Below are 26,623 nucleotides of genomic sequence, written 5' to 3'. Positions count from 1 at the left end.
GCAGTGATATCATAAACCTGTTAATGTACGCATTCAAACACTTTTTTTCTATACCAGCTTTTCTGTATTCACCTTTTATCCTGGATAAAGTGTTTATGACATGGATGTTTAAAGTGTAACTTCTTCATATTTGTCTAATATTATAGTTTTTCATTCAGGAAGTATGACGCTGCGCTGTCAGTACGCTTGTCCATGTTTGTGATTGGTCAAATGTTGCTAGCCCTGCCCCTTTGATGTGAACGCACACTCAGACGGACAGAGAAACCCTGGCTTGAGTTACCGAGTTGATATCCAGTGTCGTAGGACCGCTTAGCGAGATTGCATTTGTTTTGGGTCAGTTAAGCCAGATAACTCACACATATCCAGGTATGTTGAACTGCATTCGTAGTACAGGCCTCTGGTAATCATTAGTGTGCATCAGTAAACCCTGCCCATGTTTAATCAATTTGGTGAAGATGTTTCTTCATATGCATGTGTTTTGGTGCATTTGTGTTTTTTATTTTGCATCAAATAGAAGATTTTTGGGCCATTGTAGCACGTTAGCCCCTGTCAGCCACCGTAGTTTTCTTTAAACATACTGTATGTTAAATCGTTTGTTAGTGGGGACATTTTTGGTAAATGTATGATCTCTGAACAAATTTACATTTTTAGAAGTAAACTTAAATCATTGACATGTATTGCTGGCATGTGACTTATCTGTTATTATTTCAAACCACTTTCCCATTTAGATGTTTATCTTTTATTTTTACAATTACACTTTTTCTAGACCGAACACATTTTCTTCTTTGGGATGCGCAGTAGAACTTATTATAAGAGTAGAAGTTATTGTTATCTTGCAAATAATGTTTACATGCATCTCAAAACTTTTTGTCTTTTTTAGCACTTCTACTTTTAAGAGCTTTTCATGCTCCTCACTGCAAACTGGGTCAAATCTGAGTGTGAGCTCTGCAAATGTGTTGCTGCCTGTATTGTGAAATGTGTGCTTACACTCCTGGTAGTGTACGGGAGCTCAATTAAACAAAGCATGGTCATCCCTGGAATATGTATTGTTAAATTTTTTCCACGTTTCCTCAAATGGATTTTCCTGCTGCCTCATGGAAAAAGAGATTATGTCCATAATAAATATTTAATGGATTGTATCATACGGGTTGTCAAGAGATGGGATGTCCGGTTTGAGCCATGTTGAGCCGGTTTGTTCCAGATATTTGGAGCATAATAACTGAACTTTACAGATACACATTATTTATACATGCAATGGTCACTGTGGACAATACCCACAGGAGCAAATCCGGGTGAAGTGTCTTGCCCAAGGACACAACGGCCTGACGCAGTGGCAGCAGGAGCGGGTTTCGAACTGGAGTTCCCCAGCACCCCCCTTGATCTGATGATCAGATGCACAGACCACTGCGCCACCCGCCCCAACAAAGACTTAAGAACATGAGTGATGTGATCCACCTTCTTAGTGTTAGTGAGGACTCGAGCAGCAGCGTTCTGAATCAGCTGCAGCTTTCTAATAGATTTTTTAGTGAGACCTGTGAAGACACCATTGCAGTAGTCCAGTCTACTGAAGATAAAGGCATGGACAAGTTTTTCCAAATCCTGCTGTGACATTAGTCTTTTAATCCTAGATATGTTCTTTAGGTGATAGTAGGCTGATTTAGTAACTGTTTTAATGTGACTGTTGAAACTCAGGTCAGAGTCCATGACTACACCTAGATTTCTGGCTTATCTGTTGGTTTGAACATTGCAGGCTGAAGCTCAGCGCTAACTTTTATACATTCTGCCTTGGCTCCAAAAACCATTACCTCAGTTTTATCTTTGTTTAATTGGAGAAAGTTCTGACACATCCAGTCATTGATTTGTTCAATGCACTTACTCAGTGTTTGAATTGGAGCATAGTCTCCTGGTGAAATTGTTACGTAAATTTGTGTGTCATCCGCATAGCTATGGTAACTTATTTTGTTGTTTTTCATTATCTGAGCCAGTGGTAGCATGTAGATGTTAAAGAGAAGAGGCCCGAAGATGGAGCCTTGAGGAACCCCACATGTCATATTTGTCAACTCAGATGTGTATTTACCTATAGAAACAAAGTTGTTTCTGTCCTTTAAGTAGGATTCAAACCAATTTAGAACTGTTTCCGAAAGTCCCACCCAGTTTTCCAGTCGGTCTAGTAATATGCTGTGGTCAACAGTGTCAAACGCAGCACTGAGATCTAATAATACTAACACTGAAGTTCTGCCACTGTCTGTGTTTAAGTGGATGTCATTAAAGACCTTTACAAGAGCAGTCTCAGTGCTGTGGTTTGGACGAAAGCCTGACTGGAACACATCTAAACAACCATTTAAATGCAAGAAATTACTCAACTGTTGAAAAACAACTTTTTCAATGATTTTACCTAGAAATGGAAGGTTTGATATGGGCCTGTAATTGTTCATTACTGAAGCATCTAGATTATTCTTTTTTAAGAGCGGTTTAATGACTGCAGTTTACAGGGCCTGTGGAAAAATACCTGAGTGAAGAGATTTGTTTACTATATGAAGTAGATCTGATGCCATTGCAAGGCAAAACATCTTTGAAAAATCCTGTTGGAATAATATCAAGGCAGCAGGAGAAGGACTTCAGAAGTTGTATAATGTCCTCTAGGTTTTTATCATTAATCTGATAGAATTGTGTCATGGTGTTTGACTTGATGTTAAGTGGACACAGAGACAACACATTTGCTGTTCCTGATGCAGAGGCACTGACTGCTTGTCTGATTTTCTGAATTTTGTCAGTGAAGAAGGAGGCAAAATCATTGCACGCCCTGGTGGATAGAAATTCAGAGGCTACTGACACTGGGGGGTTAGTTAGTCTGTCGACGGTAGCAAACAAGGCACGTGCGTTGTTTTTGTTTTTGGTAATGATGTCAGAGAAGAACGATTGTCGTGCGTTTTCAATTCCAAATTATAAAGGCCAAGTCTCTCTTTATAGATTTCAAAGTGAACCTGGAGATTTGTTTTTCGCCACCTGCTAATTAAACAATTTCATCCCTTGTATCTTGGTGAAATTAATGTAAGATTTAAAACCTTTTAAGTTTGGTTTTCATGTGTGTTGTCATTGTGTTATTTTCCCACAGGGATTGTATTTGGCTATATAATGGATCACTACATGGAACTGACAGACATGGACAAACTGTACATCGCCTTTCCAGGAAATGTCCTCATGAGGATGCTGCAGCTGGTGGCGGTTCCTCTCATCGTGACCAGCGTCATTTCAGGTGAGGATGATTCAAGATTCAAAGATTCAAAGGTTTTAATGTCATATGAACATAAGCTACAGTGTAGAAATGGCAATGGAATTATTCTGACCCGAGCTCCTCCAACGATGCATACGTATATAATAAAATACAAATAAAAAATAGTGCAAGAAGTCTATATACAAGTAAATAGAATATGATATATACAAGAACAGAATGTACAATTAATATATATATTAAATATAGTTTTTAGATTTTTTTTCTTTTTTTAAAAGAAATACTAATTACTGTACCTTTATACACCAAAGTAAATTCCTTGCAACGACTTTGCAATAAACCCGATTTCCATTCTATAATGTTTTAAATGCATATTTTTTTTCCAGGAGTGTCTGGCCTGAGTGTTCACGTCTCCGGTCATATCGCTCTGCGTGCGGCCGTGTACTTTGTCGGGACGACAATCATTGCTGTGAGCATAGGTAAGAGATTGTGAAAATAAATTACATTTTTTAAAGTGCACATTCCTCTAGACCAAGGGTGTCAAACTCAAGGTCCGGGGGCCAAATCCGGCCCGCGACCTCATTTTATGTGGCCCACAAGAGCTTGCAAAGAATATAATATACAATACAAGTGGTGTAATTGTTGAATATTTGCTTTCAATGATTTGCCCTAGACTTCTGCTTTCAGACGTAGTTATTTAGGAAGATATTACCAGAACTGATAATAATCCAATGCAGAGCCAACAATGTAATATAATATATTATTTAATATATATTATATATTTTTTACATATGTATATATTTATATATAATTAAAATTACAACCGGCCCTTTGAGTGCAACCATAATGCTGGTATGGCCCGGAATGAAATTGAGTTTGACACCCCTGCTGTAGACAGTGATATACATATTGAACAGATATAACTTAAACACATTTAAATGCTGAAGTCCCTTTTGTGTTTTACTTGTATTTTTGTGATTATACTTTTTTTTATTATTCCTGTTTATTGATAACCACAAGGAAGTAATACTTAGTTCATTTTTTGGGTTACATGTTTATTAAAGGAATTACAAATGTTTTAGACTAAAAAAGGACATTATTGATCCATGTGTGTTTTGGTTTAATATTCATGTTCTATTACTTTTCATGGTATTATTACTAGAAAAGGCTTTCACAGGTAAAAAAATACTCGTAATAATGTACAAGTTGAGTTTTTAATGTATTTGTATACTGTGTCAACAACGTTGTGACTTAAACCTGTTGTTTAAATATCATCATGCCTAAATTTGAATTTGTGCTGAAGGGTTATTGTTGGTGCTGACGGTCCAGCCCGGAGCCGCCCACACTGTCGAGAAGGAGGAGACAGAGCAGGAAACTTTCTCCACCATCGATGCCTTGCTGGATCTTGTGAGGTGAGAAAAAAGCGACAATATATCTGACGTTCTAGCATTTAAAAGTTAATTGATTTTTTCATGCATCAATTTCATCATGGCAGGGAATAACTATTCTGTCCCTTAAATGGGCTATCACATATCACACATATTTTGGAAAGTCATGCATTGCTATTTTCTATATTACACCCATAATATACTGTTATTACACCCATATTACACATGAATACAACCCTATTAGACCATAATTGTACCCATACTACTCCGATATTACACCCATGTAACAGTTACAACATTTGTACACCCTTATTACAACTGTATTGCACCCACAATATATACCAGTGTAACATGGTTATTACACCCATGTAACACCATTACTGGTATTACACTGTAGTTACTTGGTTACTACATCAATTTAACACATGGACACAGTACGGTGGCCGGCAGGTGCAAACGTGGGACAATGGCCAAACACGCATACACGTAGCGCGCCCCCTAGAGGCCTGGAGCACTGTGTGTTTTGGGGTTTGGATGTGTTTTGGGGTTTGTATGTGTTTTTGTATTTGCAGCGTTTTTCTGTTGCGTTTGTTTTCGGGGTTTGTGTGTTGTATTTACTTTGCATCATTTCTGTAAATGCAGCGTTTTTTTGTTGTATTTGTTTTTCAGGATTTGTTTGTTTTTCATTTCATTATTTGCAGCTGTTTCCTGCTTATGTATGCGTTTTGGCCGTTGTTCCGCGTTTGCACCTGCTGGCCACCGTAACACAGACACACATTTAACAGGATACAGAAACCATTTAAGGGTTAAATATGGATTGATTCAGGAAAAGCCAGAAGGATGTAGTAAGTATACAATGCATTTTAAGTTACAGTTACACCTTTTCCTCTCAACGAGAACACCTTTAATCCACCTGCTTACAGGCTCCGCCCACCAAGAATAACACTGTCATGGTCTTCTTGAATCTTAAGGGTTCTTCTTCTTTCGTGTAACGTCAGAGGTCCAACTCGGTGTCGTGTAGCCATGCCCGCATCTCTGGTCCTAAGTCGAAGAGGCTGGCTTCCGAGGGTGGTCTATATAATGGGCAGGTGGTTATTATATGTTTGGCAGTCTGTTCAGGGTCACCGCACTCGCATGCAGAACTGTCTGCCAGGCCCCACTTCTTCATTGATGTTTTGAAGCGACCGACCCCAGTTCGTAGGCGGTTTAGTGTGGTCCATTGCCGGCGTGGTAGGTCGTCTCCTCCTATGGCGCCATCTCCTGGGTCCCAGATGTAGCGATGGAGGCGGGAGGGGCCGGCTAGCTCCCACTCCTGCTTCCAAGCAGCCGCCAACCATGCATCTCTGGAGAGGTCCTCAGAGGTGGAATTGAGAATCTCTTGTGCTGCCTCGTTGAAGGGGAGGCGGGACTTGAGCCTACTTAGGGGCGCTGCTCTCGTTGGCGTGTTATGCAGGATGTGCCAGTCATGCTTTTGGGCTTTCCTGACCAGGGCGAGGGTGGCAGCCTCCCGTCGGAGGCCGGCCGGAGCTATTCTCACGAGGACTGGCAAGAGGGACACAGGGGTAGGCTTCAAGCATCCAGTTATAATCCTGAGTGCGTTGTTGATGACCACCATCTTAAGGGTTGTAAGACCGCTTTTAAATAAACATACAGTTGGTATTTTTCTCACCATTGTATTAGTTTCTATATATCAAAACAAAATTAAATTGTTATTTCAAGTTTGGATTTTTATTTAAGATATCTGAACACATGCTTCTTTATAGAATAGAACAGCCTCGTCTTGTATTTGAAAAAGTATATGCAGTTAAAACCACCAAAGAGCTCATAGCTCATAAAATAAGAAGAAAACAGATTTTTTTATTGAGAAAAAAAGAAGGAAAAATGTAAGTACATAAAAAGTACTATCATTATTGACACCATAGGGAGTCCCAAATAATTAATGTATGAGCTGGTTAATAAAGTGGTACAAGCAGGAATATGCACAAAACATTGATTATTCCTTTTTTATTTCTAGAAACCTGTTGCCAAAGAGTATCATCCAGGCTTGCTTCGAGCAGGTGTGTTTCTTTTTTCTTTCAGATATAATACGTCATCCATTTATTGGCTTTCCTGTGAAGTGTAACATTTTCTTTTCTTTTCTCAGTACAAGACCAAGAAGCTGCAGTATGTAGTTTACACAATGGAGCCGAACTCTAGCGTGCAAACGGTATATTGTTTTCCCTCAACACTGTAAAGATTATTTTGGATGATATACACAGTTTCTTTTGCTGTTTTACCACTTCTTGTTTCAGAACACTACAATGGTGCGGCTGGAAGGTCACTATGTGGAAGGAGTGAACACGCTGGGCCTGATCACATGCTCCTTCTTCCTCGGAGTGACCCTGAACAAGATGGGGGAGAAAGGAAAGATCATAGTGCAGTTCTTCACCATTCTCCAAGCAACCACCAAATACATTGTCAACATGGTCTTGTGGTAAAGTGAAGCGGCACACTCCCTAACTAATCCTAACCCTAAAAGCCCTATGTGAACACTTTTAACTGTATCATAGTATGATAGTATTTCATCTGTTTGCATGTTTGTCTGTTTCTATTTATTGTTGTACTGCTATTTACTGCTGTTGTCTGTTGTATTCTATTTAATTATGTTTTTATTTCTCTAGTCTTGGTTATTTAACATCTTGCCAAGGACAACAGTTGGAAATTAGCCTGCTGGCTAATACTGGCTCATTTACAGCAATGTGGATTAATGTGCACTTTCCTTTAAATAAACAAACAAGTAAAACATGTAAAAGCTAAGACTCACATCACTTTACCCGCGGCATCATTTTCCGGCTAAGCTACCATCGTAGCTGCTCAGTCCACACTCACAATAACATCATACAGACAAAAATATAGCAGCAAATTAATTTTGGTTCCCTGATTCAATTCCCAGGGCGATTTCCCATCTATCTGCATATTTGTGAATGCACCTAGCCCTAAACCCTACAGATGAATATGCTTTTGTACAACACACTTTTAGAAATGTTCTGAAAATCAGGCATTATCTTAATTATGCTTTAGTTTGCATAGATTGCCAAAACATAAATCAGAATGTTGGATAAAGCCAGGTTCAGTAACATATTTTATCTAAGGGCTAGACACATTATTACACATTAAATCAGAGAATACAGCTGTGAAATAAATATACCAATTAAGATATGAATGAAACTGGAAAGGTTGGTGTTTGTTAGTGCGTCTGATGTAGAGATGTTTTGGCTTGGAGAATGAGAAAAACAAATCATTTTGAGAAAGTGGCATTTAAAGATACAGTATGTATTATAGAGTTCCTACATTTTTCAAGACACTACGATTTTTACAGATGCAAATAGACAAAGTTAGTCAAATAAACACCTAAATGTGTATTCTGTATGTTTTTCTTTCATGTCATCTAAAAGAAGATGTGGTATTGAAACAAAATAGCCCAAAATCTCAAAGTTGTTCTTCCCTCTACCCGAATAAAATACACAAGACACAATGTATTGAAGTATTCCGCTCTTTTAATTGTATTTCTTGTATTTCCTCCAGGTACCTGCCATTTGGAGTGTTCTTTATGATTGCGAGCCATGTTGTCGAGGCTCGTGACTGGGAAACCATCCGCAAACTGGGAATGTTCATGACTATAGTTATTATTGGGTATATATATATTTTTTTCAATAATCTTTGTAGTCAGTCAACACATGCAACAGAATAAACAGTGACAGTGTAAATAATGACTGAAAAGGCACAGGCAGAAGGATTATGGGTTATCTTTGCCTATTCTTCATTCTCATCAATTGAAGTTACCCCACTAAATAAACATTAGAAAACTAAATAAAAAACAAGTGTTACTCACAAAATAAGCAATGTGCAAAATAAGACAATAAATTACAACATAGTCAGTCTATATTAAAAAAAACAGTTTAGTGTGCATTTTGTCTCTTTTTTGGCAAACAATTACTAATAAACTAGAGCATCTTTAACCATGATTTCGTGTTTTTATCAATTGTAATAGTATTTCATTACCATTTTAACAATATTGTAATTTATTAACCTGTTATTATCATGTGACTATTATAAACATGATAATAATATTGTATTTTTTTACATGTTATCGTCATGTGTCTTTTATCAACATTATATCAATATTGGATTTTTATTGGATGATATGTGTTTTTATTAGCATGATATCAATGTTATTATCACGTGTGCTTTCTTAACATGATATCAATCTTTCCTTTTTGAAATGTCAGAGTTATCGTCGATCACCGTACATGGTGACATGGTGTTTGTGTTCATTGTGCTTTAACTTGTGTGTTTCAGCCTCTTCCTCCAGGCCTTCATTGTCCTGCCGACGATTTATTTCCTGGCTGTGAGGCGGAACCCCTTTCAGGTCTACCGTGGGGTTTCTACAGCCTTACTGACCGCGTTGCTCATCTCCTCCAGGTAACAGGACATTCATACCTCTGTGATCCTCACCAGTCATTATTTTAGCATTTATTTTCAAAGCTGCAAAAGAGGATTGTAATTCTATGCTGTGGTGGAATAAGTACTCATTACAATCAAAAAATACTCCATTACAATCAATAGTCCAAAAATCGTAATGTCAGCAAGTAAGTAAAGTAGGCTAAGTAAAAGCACAACACTATTATCAAGGTAGTTTAAAGGTCTCCTATCATGCAAAATGCACTTTTTGATGTCTTTTATACATACACTGAACAAAAATATAAATGCAACACTTTTGTTTTTGCTCCCATTTTTCATGAGATGAACTCAAAGATCTAAAACATTTTCTATATACACAAAATAACATTTCTCTCAAATATTGTTCACAAATCTGAAAAAATCTGTGATAGTGAGCACTTCTCCTTTGCCGAGATAATCCATCCCCCTCACAGGTGTGGCATATCAAGATGCTGATTAGACAGCATGATTATTGCACAGGTGTGCCTTAGGCTGGCCACAATAAAAGGCCACTCTAAAATGTTCAGTTTTATCACACAGCACAATGCCACAGATGTCGCAAGTTTTGAGGGAGCGTGCAATTGGCATGCTGACAGCAGGAATGTCCACCAGAGCTGTTGCCCGTGAATTGAATGTTCACTTCTCTACCATAAGCCGTCTCCAAAGGCGTTTCAGAGAATTTGGCAGTACATCCAACCGGCCTCACAACCGCAGACCACGTGTAACCACACTAGCTCAGGACCTCCACATCCAGCATGTTCACCTCCAAGATCGTCTGAGACCAGCCACTCGGACAGCTGCTGCAACAATCGGTTTGCATAACCAAAGAATTTCTGCACAAACTGTCAGAAACCGTCTCAGGGAAGCTCATCTGCATGCTCGTCGTCCTCATCGGGGTCTCGACCTGACTCCGGTTCGTCGTCGTAACCGACTTGAGTGGGTAAATGCTCACATTCGATGGCGTCTGGCACGTTGGAGAGGTGTTCTCTTCACGGATGAATCCCGGTTTTCACTGTTCAGCGCAGATGGCAGACAGCGTGTGTGGCGTCATGTGGGTGAGCGGTTTTCTGATGTCAATGTTGTGAATCGAGTGGCCCATGGTGGTGGTGGGGTTATGGTATGGGCAGGCGTATGTGATGGACGACGAACACAGGTGCATTTTATTGATGGCATTGTGAATGCAGAGAGATACCGTGACGAGATCCTGAGGCCCATTGTTGTGCCATTCATCCACGACCATCACCTCATGTTGCAGCATGATAATGCACGGCCCCATGTTGCAAGGATCTGTACACAATTCCTGGAGGCTGAAAACATCCCAGTTCTTGCATGGCCAGCATACTCACCTGACATGTCACCCATTGAGCATGTTTGGGATGCTCTGGATCGGCGTATACGACAGCGTGTTCCAGTTCCTGCCAATATCCAGCAATGTCACACAGCCATTGAAGAGGAGTGGACCAACATTCCACAGGCCACAATCAACAACCTGATCAACTCTATGCGAAGGAGATGTGTTGCACTGCATGAGGCAAATGGTGGTCACACCAGATACTGACTGGTTTTCGGAGCCCCCCCAGACCCCCCCAATAAAGCAAAACTGCACGTTTCAGAGTGGCCTTTTATTGTGGCCAGCCTAAGGCACACCTGTGCAATAATCATGCTGTCTAATCAGCATCTTGATATGCCACACCTGTGAGGTGGGATGGATTATCTCGGCAAAGGAGAAGTGCTCACTATCACAGATTTTTTTCAGATTTGTGAACAATATTTGAGAGAAATGGTTATTTTGTGTTTCTAGAAAATGTTTTAGATCTTTGAGTTCATCTCATGAAAAATGGGAGCAAAAAGGGTGTTGCATTTATATTTTTGTTCAGTGTAAATATGTGTCCCCTGCAGAGATGGGGTCGTTACTAAAAAAAAAGTAATATATTACATATTACTTTAAAAAAAAGTAATATATTACACTACTTCGTTACTATCTACATAAAGTAATTCGTTACTTTACTCGTTACTTTACTCGTTACTTTACTCGTTACTTTACTCGCAGGGCCGGCCCGCCCCTCCCTACAGGCAGATCACGCAGACTGCTAAAGTTTCAAATGTTCTCTTTAGTTCAGTTTCCATTGTCGCATAAGACTGATCCAGATAGCTCCTGAATGTTTTCCTATCTGACCATGGCTGTCCTCTGTCTCCTGCTATCTGACCGTGGCTGTCCTCTGTCTCCTGCTATCTGACCGTGGCTGTCCTCTGTCTCCTGCTATCTGACCGTGGCTGTCCTCTGTCTCCTGCTATCTGTATATTTTGCGCAGTCTATCTCTGCTCACGCTGTTGCGTCAGCGTGTTCTCCTGCGTGTTGGCCATGTGTTGCACTGGAGCCAGACTTCAGCCGAGCACGTACGAACTGCGCATGCGTGAGTGGCAATAACTCTCCTTACCAGCAGGCAGCGGTACTGTGTATTCGTCATTCAAAACAAGCAACAACCGGAAAACAGAGAAGAAGAACTACGTGTGTGTGTGTGTGTGTGTGTGTGTGTGTGTGTGTGTGTGTGTGTGTGTGTGTGTGATATAAATAAACAACAGCTATGTGCGTTAGCTTCACCTAGCATGTGTTCTTTGCAGGTGTTTGTTGAGGTTTGATTATGACTGATTTTAGAAAGTAACGAAGTAACGCGTGTCGGGGCAATGTTAGTAACTGTAGTGTGATTACTGGATTATAAAAGTAGCGCGTTACACTACTCCGTTACCGACAAAGTAATATTATTACAGTACACTCACTCCAACACACTCTCACTCCATAAACGTCCAGGAGCGACGCTTGGTCAAGCCCCGTGATTAGTTCTCAAGCTCTGTGATTGGTTGACCTCCAACTGCATTCCATTCATTCCAATGGCTGGCGTCTATGTCACGTGATCTTCAAATGTCTCCCTGCAGAAGAAAAACAACATGGCCGAACTTCGTTTTATTCTCTGTGGAAAATGCCTATTTTAAAGTTAGTTTGGCCATTAAAATGCGTTTTGATGTCATTTGATGCGAGAAATATGAGTTGTTATTTCAGATTATGTGTGCAGTGGATGTACATGATCTTTAGTTTGCTAGTTATTACGAAGATTACTTCAGGAAATTGTGTCCATACAACGTTTTCATTGTTACCAAGGTGGTTGCTAGGGACGCTGCTATCGATATTATTTCTGTTATGTTGTGTAACAGTTTAATGGTGTTATCTTTATTGCTACCCCCTTCCCCGTCCACAGCGCAAACATATTAGTTTAACAAAATCCGCATCTAAAATTGTGGCATAGATACGTTATTTTCCCCTGTGCAATTCCAGTCTCACATCTCACACCACATCGTCATTAACAAATACCGGAAACAGACCGATAACATTTAAAAAAAATAAAATAATACTTTATTCCGAGTGTGCTTGATTTTCTCTTTGAAAGTCATCACATAACGGCATTGTAATACACGGTTCGGCTGCATTAAATATTACATATCTGCCATAGTTCTCTGTTTATAGAGCCCTGATGAGAAGACTTCTAGACAAACATGAGAAACTGCCGCCAACACTGAAAACGTGACGTGGATCATAAATATATCAGCAATTAAACAACATCTTACATTTCTTTTCACACAATACGTCTCCTTGCAGTATCAACACTAATTCGGCTGACTTTTATATTTGATCCAATTGGTAGATAGGCTGTATTTACACCATAAAGGTGCACAGCTGATATAAAGGGACACCTAGTGGTTAAAGCATGTTATTGAATTTCATTATTTTTATTATTAGATATATGATCCCTATAAAGTATAGTCATTACTCGTTATTCTCTACTAATAGTTAATTAAAGACTCTAATGACTATTTTGCACATCCCTTTCAAGATTTCCTATGGTTTATTGACATATCATATTCACAAACGGTGTAGTTATGCATTGAATGAAAAACTTGGGTCGCAGGTTCCTCAATAGTGCATTACAAGAAATCTATCAATATGTGTGCATACCTCCAGCAATGTTAACTATGTTGAAGCACTTATGTATTATACTCTTATAAGATGTATGTAGATATTTAATCTCCGGCCTTGTCAGGTATTGAACAATCAATAAATAAAGAACACAGAATTATTAAATATAAAACACAGAATTTGTGTGATTATAATAAATGATTTACAAATAAACACCACTGCATATTTACAACTGTTACACATGCTGATGTAACGCAAATGATTCCAACTTGGGATCAATAAAGTATATCTTATCTTAAGATGATCGATGGCTTCTGCCATATTTGCAAAATGTGCCTCTGAACCTTGACAAGTGCATGTTTCAGGCTTATCAATTAATGTAATGTAATGTTATCAATTAACAACAGGGGTCACAGACATAAGACCAGCTGTTAAATAAAGCTCTTCTGACCTTAGCTGTCGTGTGGGTATATATTAATGCTGCCCATTATGGGCACAAGCCATTTTCACCCATTTATTAATTATATGTTTTAAATGTGAGTGTTTCCTGTCCCCTAAACCTCCAGGGATGTACACAGTTTAATACTGGCAACTTCTTATTATGGGAAATACGAAAACGTCTTTTAAAACTACAACGAGACGTGCCATAGATAGAGAACATGTTGCGAAACACAATAGCCAGCATGTGTAGTTCTGGGGACGGGGTGGGGGAGGGGGTGGACGGGGTGGACCCGGGCCCTTTCTCATTTCTCTAACTCCCCTCCTCGACTCCTATCCTCGAGACTTAGTCCCGCCCACAGGAGATGCGAACGGAGGAGTCGAGGTGGGGAGCCGAGGAGAGAGGAGGGGAAGCAGCAGGCGGTTAGAGAAATGAGAACTCCTCTCCTCTGAGCGGTCATCTTAAAGAGACGTCCATTAATGATGACAGGAGGCACAGCAGCCCTCTGTCTGATGGACAGATGTGTTCATGACGACTTATTATTTACTTTTAATTCATTCACAGTGCGGTATAATGAGACAATAACAGGCTACATATGCGGACATACACACACATACACACACACACACACACACACACACACACACACACACACACACACACACACACACACACACACACACACACACACACACACACACACACACACACACACATACATATGTATATATTTAGATGTATAAATATATGTATTATAATAAATATAAATATGTATTTATATACATTTCAGAATCAAACAGAGCACTCTCATAATAACGTAACACTATCAGAGACTGGATATATCCCCCCCTCCCCTCTCTGGTCGCTACAATGAGGGAAATAAATTACGGGCCAAAAGTTTTATTTACAAGTATTAAAAGTAAGCAGAGGACACCAAACCAACTGAGACCTGTCTGTCCGCTGCATCTACGCACTGTACAACACACACACCTACACACTGTACAACACACACACCTACACACACTGTACCACACACACACCTACACACTGTACCACACACCTACAGCTCCTAAAGCATAATCAGGCTACAGCCGTTGTGTATTTCATTATGTGAAGCACTAAATGGTTTTAGAAAAATATCGACTCTTTGTTTGTAGATATCTACTAAACTAAAGCAAATACAGAGAGTAATGTAGGCCTGTTATACTGAGTGATATATATTTTACACACTGTTCTGCTTTCTGCACGGACCTCACAGCTGTTCTCTCTGGAAACATTGCGTTGCGATGAAAGCAGTTAATAAAATAATATCCAGGGGATGCATGCAGAGCTGTCATTGGCTGAGATAAGTCCGGCCGTGCGTCACGTCTCTTTGAAACATCTCTGTTCCCGGAAATGCATCCATGAAGGAGCCGTGGAGAACCCATCAGTGTATCCTCGGTTATAGCTCCTCCAGAGAACCTCCTCGACGCTCGATGCTCGGTCCTCGAAGTGCATTTCGAGAAATGAGATGTCCTTCAACATTCATTTCCGGAAATTCATTTCCGGGTCACTACCGGAGGACCGAGGAGTCGAGGAGGGGGATTTGATGAAATGAGAAAGGGCCCCGTTCAAATCCAGTTTTGGACAGTCTGCCGTGGTTCCATCCCATTTCAAGTGCTGTTCGACGCTCGGCGTAACGCTCGGAGCACACTCTCCAATCACAGAGCTTGAGGACTATCACAGGGTTTGTCAAGCGAAGCGGAGAGAATACTTACTTCCGGGTGTAATATTCTCTAAAGCAAATGAGCTGCTCCGACCCTCGTTCCTGACGGACTCCAACTTGTGTTTATTAATCAAACAAATAAATAAGCACAGGGATAATTATGTGTTATTGTTGAGTAAATGGAGAATTGCACAGGGGAAAATAACGTATCTATGCCACAATTTTAGATGGGGATTTTGTTAATACGTTTGCGCTGTGGACCAACGCTATAAATTGACGGGGAAGGGGGTAGGAATAAAGATAACACCATTAAACAGTTACACAACATAACAGAAATAATATCGATAGCAGCGTCCCTAGCAACCACCTTGGTAACAATGAAAACGTTGTATGGACACAATTTCCTGAAGTAACTAGCAAACTAAAGATCATGTACATCCACTGTAAACATCATCTGAAATAACAACTCATATTTCTCGCATCAAACGACATCAAAACGCATTTTAATGGCCAACGTAACTTTAAAATAGGCATTTTCCACCGAGATATCACTGTAAAAACAATCGACAGTAAGGTCAATACTTACTTCCGGGTGTACAATTATCCGTTATCCAAAGGGAATGGCGCTCACATTGCCTTTAAGGGCAGCCGACACAAACGAATGCCGTGCTTCCATGAGCGTCAAATCCCGCTGCAGATGGGAATACATTGCTATTTAGCTATTTGCGTCCCTTTATGAAGCTGAAGGAGCCTGGGAGCGTCACAACTGCACGCCTCAGGACCCTGACCAAGCGTCGCTCCTGGACGTTTATGGAGTGAGAGTGTTTTGCTCAGCCTCCCTCAGCTGAAATTATGAATGTAAGGCATATAGTAATCATAGATAACACGGCAGGGTCCGTTTTGTTTTCATCTGATTTCAAATAAACAAAGTATTGGCTTTCAGAATATTAAACTTGTTTCGGCAAATTCAGGTGATAAATACAACTTTGAAGCTTGTAACGGCATAATTACAGGCAGAGAACAGAGTAACTTAATGTCACAGCAGGCATAACAACAGCCGGTGATTCTATTGAGTGTTTTCCCCGGGAACACAATACACACAAACGCAAAAATACACAAACGCACACGTACGTACGTACGCACGCACGCACGCACGCACGCACGCACGCACGCACGCACGCACACACACACACACACACACACACACACACACACACACACACACACACACACACACACACACACACACACACACACACACACACACACACACACACACACACACACACACACACACACACACACACACACACACACACACACACACACACACACACACTTGCGAGCTTCCCCCAGACCAGTAATCCAAACGAAAATATGTTTCCTCCGTACTACTTTGATCATTTGCTCCGCTAATAATCAATCAGATTGATGGATTCCAGAGAAGAGGAAACTTTGAAGGCCTTTTTCTCAAAATGATGACTCTGCAGTCATTATATAATGTGACATATTTAGCTTAATATTTGGAGTACAACAACAATCCTGATATCATTAGAAAGCTAGGAATCTCCTCTTTCCAGCAGTGTATACAACTCAAAATGGGTCTTGGGTCAATGCGACTGATTTCGATAGAGCAGGTCACATATGGTCTGTGTTTACATTAGCAAGCATTGCAACACTCAGAGCCTGTACTGGAGAGAGTATGTGTAAAAAAGCAGGAAATATAAAAAGATACTCAAGGTAATCACGGAAGCATTTAGCTGGGAATCTGCTGGTAGAAATCTCTCTCTTCTCTCTGGAGCTCACAGTGTGCCTGCCTGCTCCAAAGGGGGCGTGGCCAGCAGCTACTGACCCAGAATCAGCACTTCTCTAACAGAGTTTAAACAGAGGGATATTAGGGATGTCTAAAATGCATGATCTGTTTGGTATTTTGTCAAAAACACATGATATGTTTATATATATGAGACCCATAATATATGCCTCAAAATAGCATAATAGGAGAACTTTAAAGTAAACCTCATTATGGAGAATAGGCCCTTCCACAATGTTAAATTATTATTAAATATTATAATCTCAAGGTTGTCCTTTAGTGCAGTAGTAAAGTAAATGTATGTTCTACCTCTATGTTCTGACCTGAAACGTACGTTATGTCTCCCAGCTCCGCCACACTGCCACTCACTCTGCGATGCTGTGTGGACAAAATCAAAATGGACCCCAGGATCGCGCGCTTCATTCTGCCCATCGGGACCAATGTCAACATGGACGGAACCGCCCTTTACGAGGTGATCGCAGCTGTTTTCATCGCCCAACTGAACGACATCTATCTGGACTTCGGCCAGCTTATCACCATTTCGTAGGTGGCAGTTATTGAATCTCTCTCTACTTTAAGTCTTTTTCAAACTTTACAGAACAATGACTGTAGAAAAACCTGTTGTCACAATTGGAATCTGATTATTGATGTGTATACGTCCAAGCAACTAGTTTAGGGTATTGTTGCAAAACCTAAACATAGAAAGAGATAATACAAATAAAGAAAAAAATAATGAATACACATACATATTGAATAGAATAAGGTTGGAATAAAAACATGGAAAAATTAAATAATGTGCAATATATTTGAATTAAAATGAAAGAGCTGTATGGAAAAAAAAAAAATACAATACAAATATTTAAAAAATACTATAAATATTGACAATATATTTTATTCATATGACAGAGCTTTTAAAAGTGGTACTTTTTTGAAGAAATATGCACAACTGTCCAACCAATGTACAAACATTCACACTATGAACAATATTTATATTTATGGGGAACTGGGGGATAAAAAACACTCATTCATGTTACTGTTTCAGAAATCCTCCACATGTTTATATATATTACAATTGTACTGTATAGTTTACTTATTTATTGCACCATCATGCTTCGTGCAATATTTTATTTCTTTATTTCCTTTTATGTCTTAAGCTTATGTGTGTTGAACTGTTGCAGGAGCCTGGGACATAAAGTTTCAAATCAAATCAAAGTTTATTTATATAGCCCAATATCACAAAACACGTTTGTCTCAGTGGGCTTTACAGATTAAAAAACATAGATGACAGTGTAACATATTATTAAAATTACAAGAAAATTATAAAATACATGATAGAACGTGAAGAGGTGTTCCAGGCACGTCCAGCTGGGAAGAGACCAAGGGGTAGACCTAGGACCAGGTGGAGGGATTATATCTCTTCGCTGGCCTGGGAGCGCCTTGGGATCCCCCAGTCAGAGCTGGTTGATGTTTGTTAGTTTGTTTGTAGCCTTTATTTAACCAGGTGAAAGCCCCTTGAGATCAAAAGATATATTTTCCAAGGGTGACCTGCAGGACATTGGTTACACATGTAACATAAAAACAACAGAACAACAATAAGGATGACATACAACATAATGTACAGGGTACAGGATAATGTGGCCAGGGAAAAGAAAGTTTGGGGCTCTCTGCTGGAACTGCTACCCCCGCGACCCAACCATGGATAAGCAGGAGAAGATGGATGGATGGATGGATAGATGGATGATAGAACGTGAAACACAAATAAAATAAATTCAAATAAAACGAGATAAAATACACCAAAAGGCAGTAAAAATACAATAAAGACAATAAAATAAAATACCATAAAATGTAGGACAAACAAAGGGTATCTCGAACCAGCTCTAACTATAGGCTTTATTGAAAAAGGAAAGTCCTCAACACACTCTTACAATTTTGGAAACTGTCTGCCTCCCTAAACAAACCAGGAAGTTGGTAACAGAGAAAGGGATAAGATTCTCATCAAAAACCCTGTAATCTTTGTGCATATGTGTTAGAAAAATATCACTTGTCACCGGCTTGAGCTTCAATATCAGGATACATGTATTTATTATCCTTGCAAGAATGGAAGTAGTTAACACATACAGAGCATTTGGTACAACTAGTTCCTCGAACAGTGCCCTTCACATGCTTATATACAATAGGGCAGTGCTTCTCAAAGTGTGGTCCGCGGACCACTGGTGGTCCGTGAGCGCCCCCTAGTGGTCCGTGAGTATATTGGTACAATTTCACATTTGAAATATTATTAATATATATATATATATATATATATATATATATATTATTAAAATTAATTTATTTAAGTTTTCCGCACTCTCGCGGGAATATCTCCGCAATGGAGCGAGCTTAAGTTTCACTTTCGATTGCATGATATAGCCCAGATAACACCTTCATCACACATGTTGCCACTTGTTTGTACCATTTATTTTCAGGTGATTTGTAAAAAAACGATGTGTTTTTGGATATTTGTGGAGTTAGATGGTCCGCGAGTGTTTTTTTATTGGTTAAGTGGTCCTTGGTATGAAAAAGTTTGAGAAACACTGCAATAGGGTGTTACACAGTCACAAGATGGAGGGATAACGGTTCAAAGCAGTATACAATGTTTAGTTTTTAGATTAGCTAAGACTCACGTGAGAAATTATCATGCTTGTCATGCCGTATGTCTATACGATCGCGTCACGCAAACTTGACGCTCGAGTTGAAAAAATTGAACTTGAGCGGTTGTCGTGGCCCCCTCCAATCGTGCCGCGTCATTCGCATCAACCGCTTCATGCGCGCCGTCGGAGCGAATTCGCGTCTGTCTGCATCTCTGCATTGACTTGTAATCGCGTCACCCCCAAACATCACATTGCGTCCGGTGTGAATGCACCATTATGCTGCGTTCACACCGGACACGACCATAGCTGCTTGTTTGTGTGTCTGCCACTTCACATTTTGACGGCTGCTGGTTGGTAAGGTTAGGCTCAGTCGGTGGCCCTTCTGTTGTTGAAGCTTTACAAGACAAAATTGGACGTTTTAAAAATCTTGTGCGAACTTGTGTCCGTCACACACAGGTCACAACATGCGACTGCTCAAAAATGAAATTATTTCAAACAAAACATGAAATTATTCAGATTTGTATTGTAACAATCATTTTATTACATCTATTAAAATATTTATATACGAAATATTTATATTGGAACAGTTTTAGACTTAGTAATGCAGTAACATATTTCAGCCACCAGGGGGGGCAATGCAATACCAGTCTGTTGTGGCTAGTTCACTCTTCTTTGCTGCGGTCTGCTGGGGGGGGGGGGCAGCATAAGAGCCGGTGACACCAGCAGGATCAATAAACTGATCGGGAAAGCTGGGTCTGTCATCGGCATCAAGCTGGACCCCTTTGAAGCTGTGGTGGAGAGGAGGACACTGAACAGGCTGTTGTCCATCATGGATAACCCCACCCATCCTCTCCACCTGCAGCTGGACAGTCAACGGAGCTCCTTCTCCAACAGACTGCTGCAGCTCCGCTCTTACAAGGACCGATACAGGAAAACATTCCTGCCCACTGCAATAACTCTGTACAATAAATCACCTCTGGCTGGAAGAGGAGAACTCTCTGCTCCATAGTTTCTCTTGGAATAAAACCACATTTTACATTTATATAATCTGTTCAATATTTAATATTTATATTCCTTCTGTCATATATTTATGTATAGTATATATAATACCTTGTTAAATTCAACATGTATATGTTCTACTTTCTTGTTTATGTCTTTGAATTTTTATTGTACATTGCCTAGTCTTTTTATGCTGCTGCAACACAAAACATTTCCAAAATTGGGATCAATAAAGTACCATCTTATCTTATCTCTTAATCGTTGTCACAGCTATCATATGCCTAAAACAATCCTGATGCTCTTCACATCCTGTCATGTACACAGCTACGTAGGGCCTTTGTTATAACTGCTCACTGGCGCCAGCTAGACTGGCTGCCTCCGCTCTGACCTCTCAACTGTGTATGTGTGCATATAACTGTGTGTATTTGTATATGTATGTGCATGATGTAAAAAGTGTGTACTGTGTATGTACCTGTATAAAAACGCATGTGTGTGTATGACAGAGTGGAAACTGAATTTCCCCCTCGGGGGATTAATAAAAGTCCATCTTCTTCTTCTTCTATTCTGATATTGAAAGAGTAAATTCAGTATTTTCCCAACAGTATGTCATAAACCCTTGAAACCTCTGTGTGTGTGTTTGCCCTGCAGAGTGATGTCGGCCGTGTCCAGCCTCGGAGCGGCAGGGATCCCCGCCGAAGGAGCGGTGACCACCCTCTTCGTGCTGTCCGCCGTGGGCCTGCCGGTGAGGGAAGCCTCCATGCTGATGGCGGTGGAATGGCTGCTGTAAGTTTATCATGAGTCATACTTTATTCTCCAACGGGCTGCACTACACATCATCCCAATTAACACACACATTAGGCGCATTCACACCGCAGTACTTTTCCCACAAAGGTTCATGAGAACTTAGTTCATGAGAACTCTTTAGTTCTCATGAACGTACAGATCGCGTTCACACCGGAATAAGTTCCCCGAGGGAAGATTAGGCAAATGAAGCCGCTGACGTCACTTCTTCTTCTTCTGCTTTGGCTTTACTGGTAGGCCGCAAACAACTTCCCGGCGTATACTGCCACCCGAAGTCCCCGCCCGGAAGTCCCCGGAGCCAATCAGACATAGGCAGCTTTTTCTCCCACGAAAGTACCTGCTCTCTAGCAGGGACGGAAAAGGGGGTGAAAAAGGTTCTGATTAACTCATTTTAGTTCCGGCTCTTTTTGGTGTGAACGTGACATTTCGGAACTATATCGGAACTAAAGTGAGAAAAGTACTGCGGTGTGAACGCGGCTAAGTGTATTTGGAGTATTTACATTTTTTTGCTACTTTGCACTTCTATCCCAATATAATTCACAGGTAAATCGTGTACTTTTACTCCACAACATGTCTTTTTTTACCTTTAGTTACTTTGCACATTTTGAGTCATGATTTGAATTATATTCAACACTTAAAGAGGACCTATCATGCAAAATGCACTTTTTTACGTCTTTTATACATGAATATGTGTCCCCGGTGTTCCAGGGAACTCACCAGGTGTCAGAAAACACAACCCTCGCTATTTTCCTCCATACCCAAATCTCTAAAAAAAGGGGCTGCAACGGATCTGATACAGACTGATCCAGATTTGAACACTTTACTGAGGTCAGTAAAGTGGCGCTACGGCTATTGGTCAATTCTCCACCTATCAGGGGAGGTTGGGCCACGGCCGGCCATTGCTGCTCGAAAGCGCTGGAGACGCTGTAGTACATATGCCAGGCCTGTAAGTGGCGCTGTAGTCTGCCACAAAAGCAGCGAAGAAGACTTCCCTTGCATGGTTGCCATGGTTTGCCCTTCTGTTTATTCTCTGCTGTGGCTCTTTTTCTCCCTCCCCGAGGTAAGCTTTTGCGCCTCCTGCTTTAAAACAAATGAATAATGACTCTATATAATCATATGTAAGGGATAATGTACAAAAGAAAAGAACACCGACAGGCTGATCAGGAGCCTGACGCGAAGCGGAGGGATCTAGATCGGCATGAAGGCACATTATGCAATGTGCAATGTGCACATTATCCCGCTTATTACATGGCCACATTCTCGACAAAGTAACGACATGACTCCCAATATTAATTGAAATGCTTTTATGGATTTAGAAAATGATTTTATTGATTTAAATTGACATACATCCGCTAAGAAAAATAGTCCGTTGTCACTGTTTGAACTAACGTAGCAACGGCAGGAACTGCTTCAATAGTGTTTTTGAAGAGCTTTTTGATTACAGATTTGAAAACATCGTTGCTTGCTTTAAAAGTAGCACCATTCATTATGTCAAACCTTGGAAAGTATCTAGATATCCCTGCCCTAATGCCAAAGTAACTATGGCAACTGAATATGTGTCGCTGTTTGATGTCTATGTCTGGACCGCTGCGTAAAAAGCAGGGTTTCTGCCCCATTACTTCTCTTCTTACTTCTATAAGAATAAAACACGGTGGACGGAGATCTATTTTTCTCCCCCTCTTCTCCCCTGCAGCCTAGCAGCTGATCTCAGAGCACGCTCCCCTCTCCTGCAGGGGGGCGTGGTCAGCTGAAGCTCACATAATCAGCCCCCTGCAAAAACAGTGCTGGAAAGAGCAAATAGAGCGAAATGAGGCATGGCTAAAATGCAGGATCTTTTTGGTATTTTGAAAAAAAAACTATATTTATTTATTTACTAGGTATGACCCTACAATGTATTGTTCAAATATAGCATGATAGGTGTCCTTTAAATAAAACGTTAGTTACAACTGGAGTAATATTAACAAGCCTGCAGTATACAAAGGAATTAAAACTAGCTACACCTTTACAAGCTTTGATAAACACATTAATGCATCAATAATTATAATCATATATCCTAACATATATTATATATTATTCTGAAATGTGCCAATTTGCATAATCAGTACTTTTTGGTACTTTGGTATGTTGATGCTACTATCTGGTACTTTTACTTAGATCTGAGTCCTTCGCCAATCACTAATTAAAGTCAGGCATGGATTACTGCAGCTGTATTTTTCTGCTTCTAATAGTCAATTGTATAAGTATGAGGTAATACATCAAACAGTATTATAGTATGGTTCTGCTTTCATAGTTTAATGTGATTCATGTCTTTCAGAGACCGCCTCAACACAGTCGTCAATGTTTTGGGAGACTGCGTTGGCTTGGCGATGATTCACCACCTGTCTGAAAATGAACTGGCAATTATGGACCACACGCATGAGGAGAGGTGATCATTTTACATGCTGTGTTTTTACCATTCCCTTTTTTGTCACAAATGTGTAAGGGAGTATTTAAAAAAAAAAAGCATTTTGTTTTTACATGATGGAGCTTTCCCAGCACTACTTTTTTTTACGTAAAGCTGTACTAAGTACTGTAAAAGATACAATCAAAAATAAAAAAACAACATTTTGACCTAAATGTGCTTATTCCCACATAATATAGGCCAGCGGAAATAACAATAGGTGTACAAATAAAATAACAGAATCTCACAAGAATAATACAATTAAAAGGTTAAAAATAAAATAAAAAGACAAAAAACCACAGAGCTTTGAAAAAATTAAGGTAAGTAAGTAAGTACAACTTTATTTATATAGCACCCTTCTCAACACGGATGTACAAAGTGCTTTACAGTACAGTACACAGGACACAATTCAAAGTACAACTATAAAATGTAGAATAAAAGGCATAAAACAGCAGCAGGTAATACATAGGATAATACATAGGATAAAACATACGATAAAACACCAATAAAAGACAGCCACTAATGGCGCGTTTCCACTGCAGGCCTCGCTCGGTTTGGTTAGGCCTTATTAGGCCCGGCTCACTTTATGCTGCGCTTCCATTACAGTTTAGGAACTGGGGTAGTTACTATAGTAACGCAGTGTAGCCCCCTTGCCAGCGATTCTCTCTCTAGTTTAGCATACTCAGCCCGACTCACCCTGGTTGTTCCTGGCCCTAGAACCACGATTTAGTCGGGCCAGAAAAAAGGTGAAAAAGTAGCCCCGGGCCAAAACTAGGCCAAGTGGAAACGCAACCAAAAACGGGCTCGGCACGCTTAAAGCGAGCTACCCGCTGCAGTGGAAACGCGCCATAACTCACCTCCCCCGACGACCCAAAAGCCTGTCGGAAAAGGTAGGTCTATAATGCCCTTTTCACACCAGCGCCTTTTCAGCTCCGGCTCGGAGCTAGAGCCTGAAAAGCGCTGGGTTTTCCAGTTCACACCGGAGCTGCGCCGGCTCTTAGCTCCGGAATCCGCTTCATTTCCAGCTCCAAAAAATTGTCGGTCCAGAGGCAAGAGCTTTGGAGCTAAGAGGTGACGTCGCTTACGTCTCTCTTACGTCGAGGCGTGCAGGAAACTAAACCCACCTCCCATGGGTCGACTGTTATGCCTGCCTACAAGCAGTAGTGCCTATAAACACACTTTATAAAGTCAGGCAACACTAACCAGGCTTCGTGTGATTCTGTTTATCTGTACCTTACTTTGACCATCCGTTCACTGTTATCGATCATTGTGGAGAGAGGCAGACGTGTTGTTTTGTATTATTGCAGCTATCGGATGCAAGTAGTCAGTTTAGCTTCGGTTGCTATGCTAACATCACCCGTTTTATACCAGAGAAACTTTCATAACAGCGTTGTGATACCAAACAGTGTCAATTCAGACTGACACACATTCACTTAGGCTAAGGGGAACTGGGGATATGCATCAGCTGCTTGTGTGAGTCGGACAGTGAATACTTTAGAGCGGCCGCTGCAGTGTGAGCTAACCGGGAGCTAACGGGAGAATAAACTCCCGTGGAAGAGCAGCCAGCACTGCAGCGGTCGGTAAATGCTGCAGAAACACATTAATAAACAATGAACCACGGCACTCTGGAGAAAAGTATAAGGTTGGAGAAGTCGTTATTCAATTTATTCTGGCTTCGTGTGATTAAAAGCAACACGATCATCGACCCGACGCAGTTGTTGTTGTTGTTGTGAGCTGCCGTTGGGGGGCAAATCAGCGATGTAAACGGTGACGTCATGACGCAGCAAGGGCAGCTCTGGGGCGCCAGTGGGCGGTGTGCACAGAGCGGGAGCTGAAAAGGGAAACTGGAGCTGAACCAGAAAAGCTCCCGCTCGGAGCTAGAAACTGAAAAGCGCTGGTGTGAAAGCCGCATAACTGCCCCTTAAAAATCTCTATTGAGGCAGAGGTTTTTATTAACTGGGGGAGTTTAAAATGCAAGTATGTATTTAAAAGAAAGGACAACATGAAACACTGAGCAGCTGGCCCTTGATCTCTGCGCTAGATATTTCAGATTGAATGTTCAAACAAGATCAGTCCTTCAATAAATAAATACGTGAATAAATACTGTACAAGGAGCTAAACTGAACATGAACTCTGAAGTGTGTTTGTATCACTAATGACTGTGTTGTGTTTAGTCTGAATAGGACGGCTGAAGCGGCTGCCGAGGATCACCTGAGCTCCGTGGAATCCCAGTACGACATGTCGGAAATAGAATAACTCCAAGAGTTCAGCAGCAGGAACAGGGATGATCCAATGATAACAAGTTGTGATATCTCTCTGAAATTTTGTTTGTTTTTTTATTTGGTGAAGTATATTTTGTATTTTGAGGAAGTATTAGTCGTAGTAGTTGATTTTTGTCAAAGTAATGTCTTTAATAGCTCATGTTATATGAAGATATTGGTCTGATTTGTTCTAATAGGTGTAGTGAATTTGCATTTAATAAAAGTTCTAATACTAATACATCCTTAACTACCATGTGGTATTAGATGTAATAGTATTTTTTTATTGAACTTATGTAACATGTGATAAGGGATGGATTCAGCATGTTGTTATTGATATAATATATGTGAATAAAATGAATTTTAAACTAATTGGAAGTATATGTATGGATTTAATTGTAAATGAATATGCAAATAAACCATATATATATATATATATATATATATATATCAAATGAACTTGTAACATTCC

General features: G+C 40.3%; 1 protein-coding gene across 2 annotated transcripts in view; it reads left to right on the top strand.

The window, feature by feature from the left end:
• Positions 1-26,523, top strand: part of LOC117451354 (excitatory amino acid transporter 3-like) — a 36,028-nt gene extending 9,505 nt beyond the window's left edge. Inside the window, exons 2-13 of one of the 2 annotated variants that reach the window (XM_034089618.1) lie at positions 3,116-3,256; positions 3,619-3,711; positions 4,536-4,644; positions 6,635-6,677; positions 6,764-6,826; positions 6,912-7,093; positions 8,185-8,292; positions 8,959-9,081; positions 17,372-17,566; positions 21,301-21,435; positions 23,768-23,878; positions 26,068-26,523. In XM_034089618.1, coding sequence (XP_033945509.1) covers positions 3,116-3,256; positions 3,619-3,711; positions 4,536-4,644; positions 6,635-6,677; positions 6,764-6,826; positions 6,912-7,093; positions 8,185-8,292; positions 8,959-9,081; positions 17,372-17,566; positions 21,301-21,435; positions 23,768-23,878; positions 26,068-26,149 — 1,385 coding nt within the window. In that variant the 3' untranslated portion in view covers positions 26,150-26,523. The remainder of the gene's footprint in view (positions 1-3,115; positions 3,257-3,618; positions 3,712-4,535; positions 4,645-6,634; positions 6,678-6,763; positions 6,827-6,911; positions 7,094-8,184; positions 8,293-8,958; positions 9,082-17,371; positions 17,567-21,300; positions 21,436-23,767; positions 23,879-26,067) is intronic. The other variant, XM_034089619.1, reaches the window with a different exon arrangement.
• Positions 26,524-26,623: the final 100 nt, after the last annotated feature.

This window comes from Pseudochaenichthys georgianus, chromosome 8 (assembly GCF_902827115.2).
Source record: "Pseudochaenichthys georgianus chromosome 8, fPseGeo1.2, whole genome shotgun sequence".
Lineage (NCBI taxonomy): Eukaryota > Metazoa > Chordata > Actinopteri > Perciformes > Channichthyidae > Pseudochaenichthys > Pseudochaenichthys georgianus.
The sequence above is the reverse complement of the archived record's forward strand: the minus strand, read 5'-3'. Positions and strand labels throughout refer to the sequence as shown.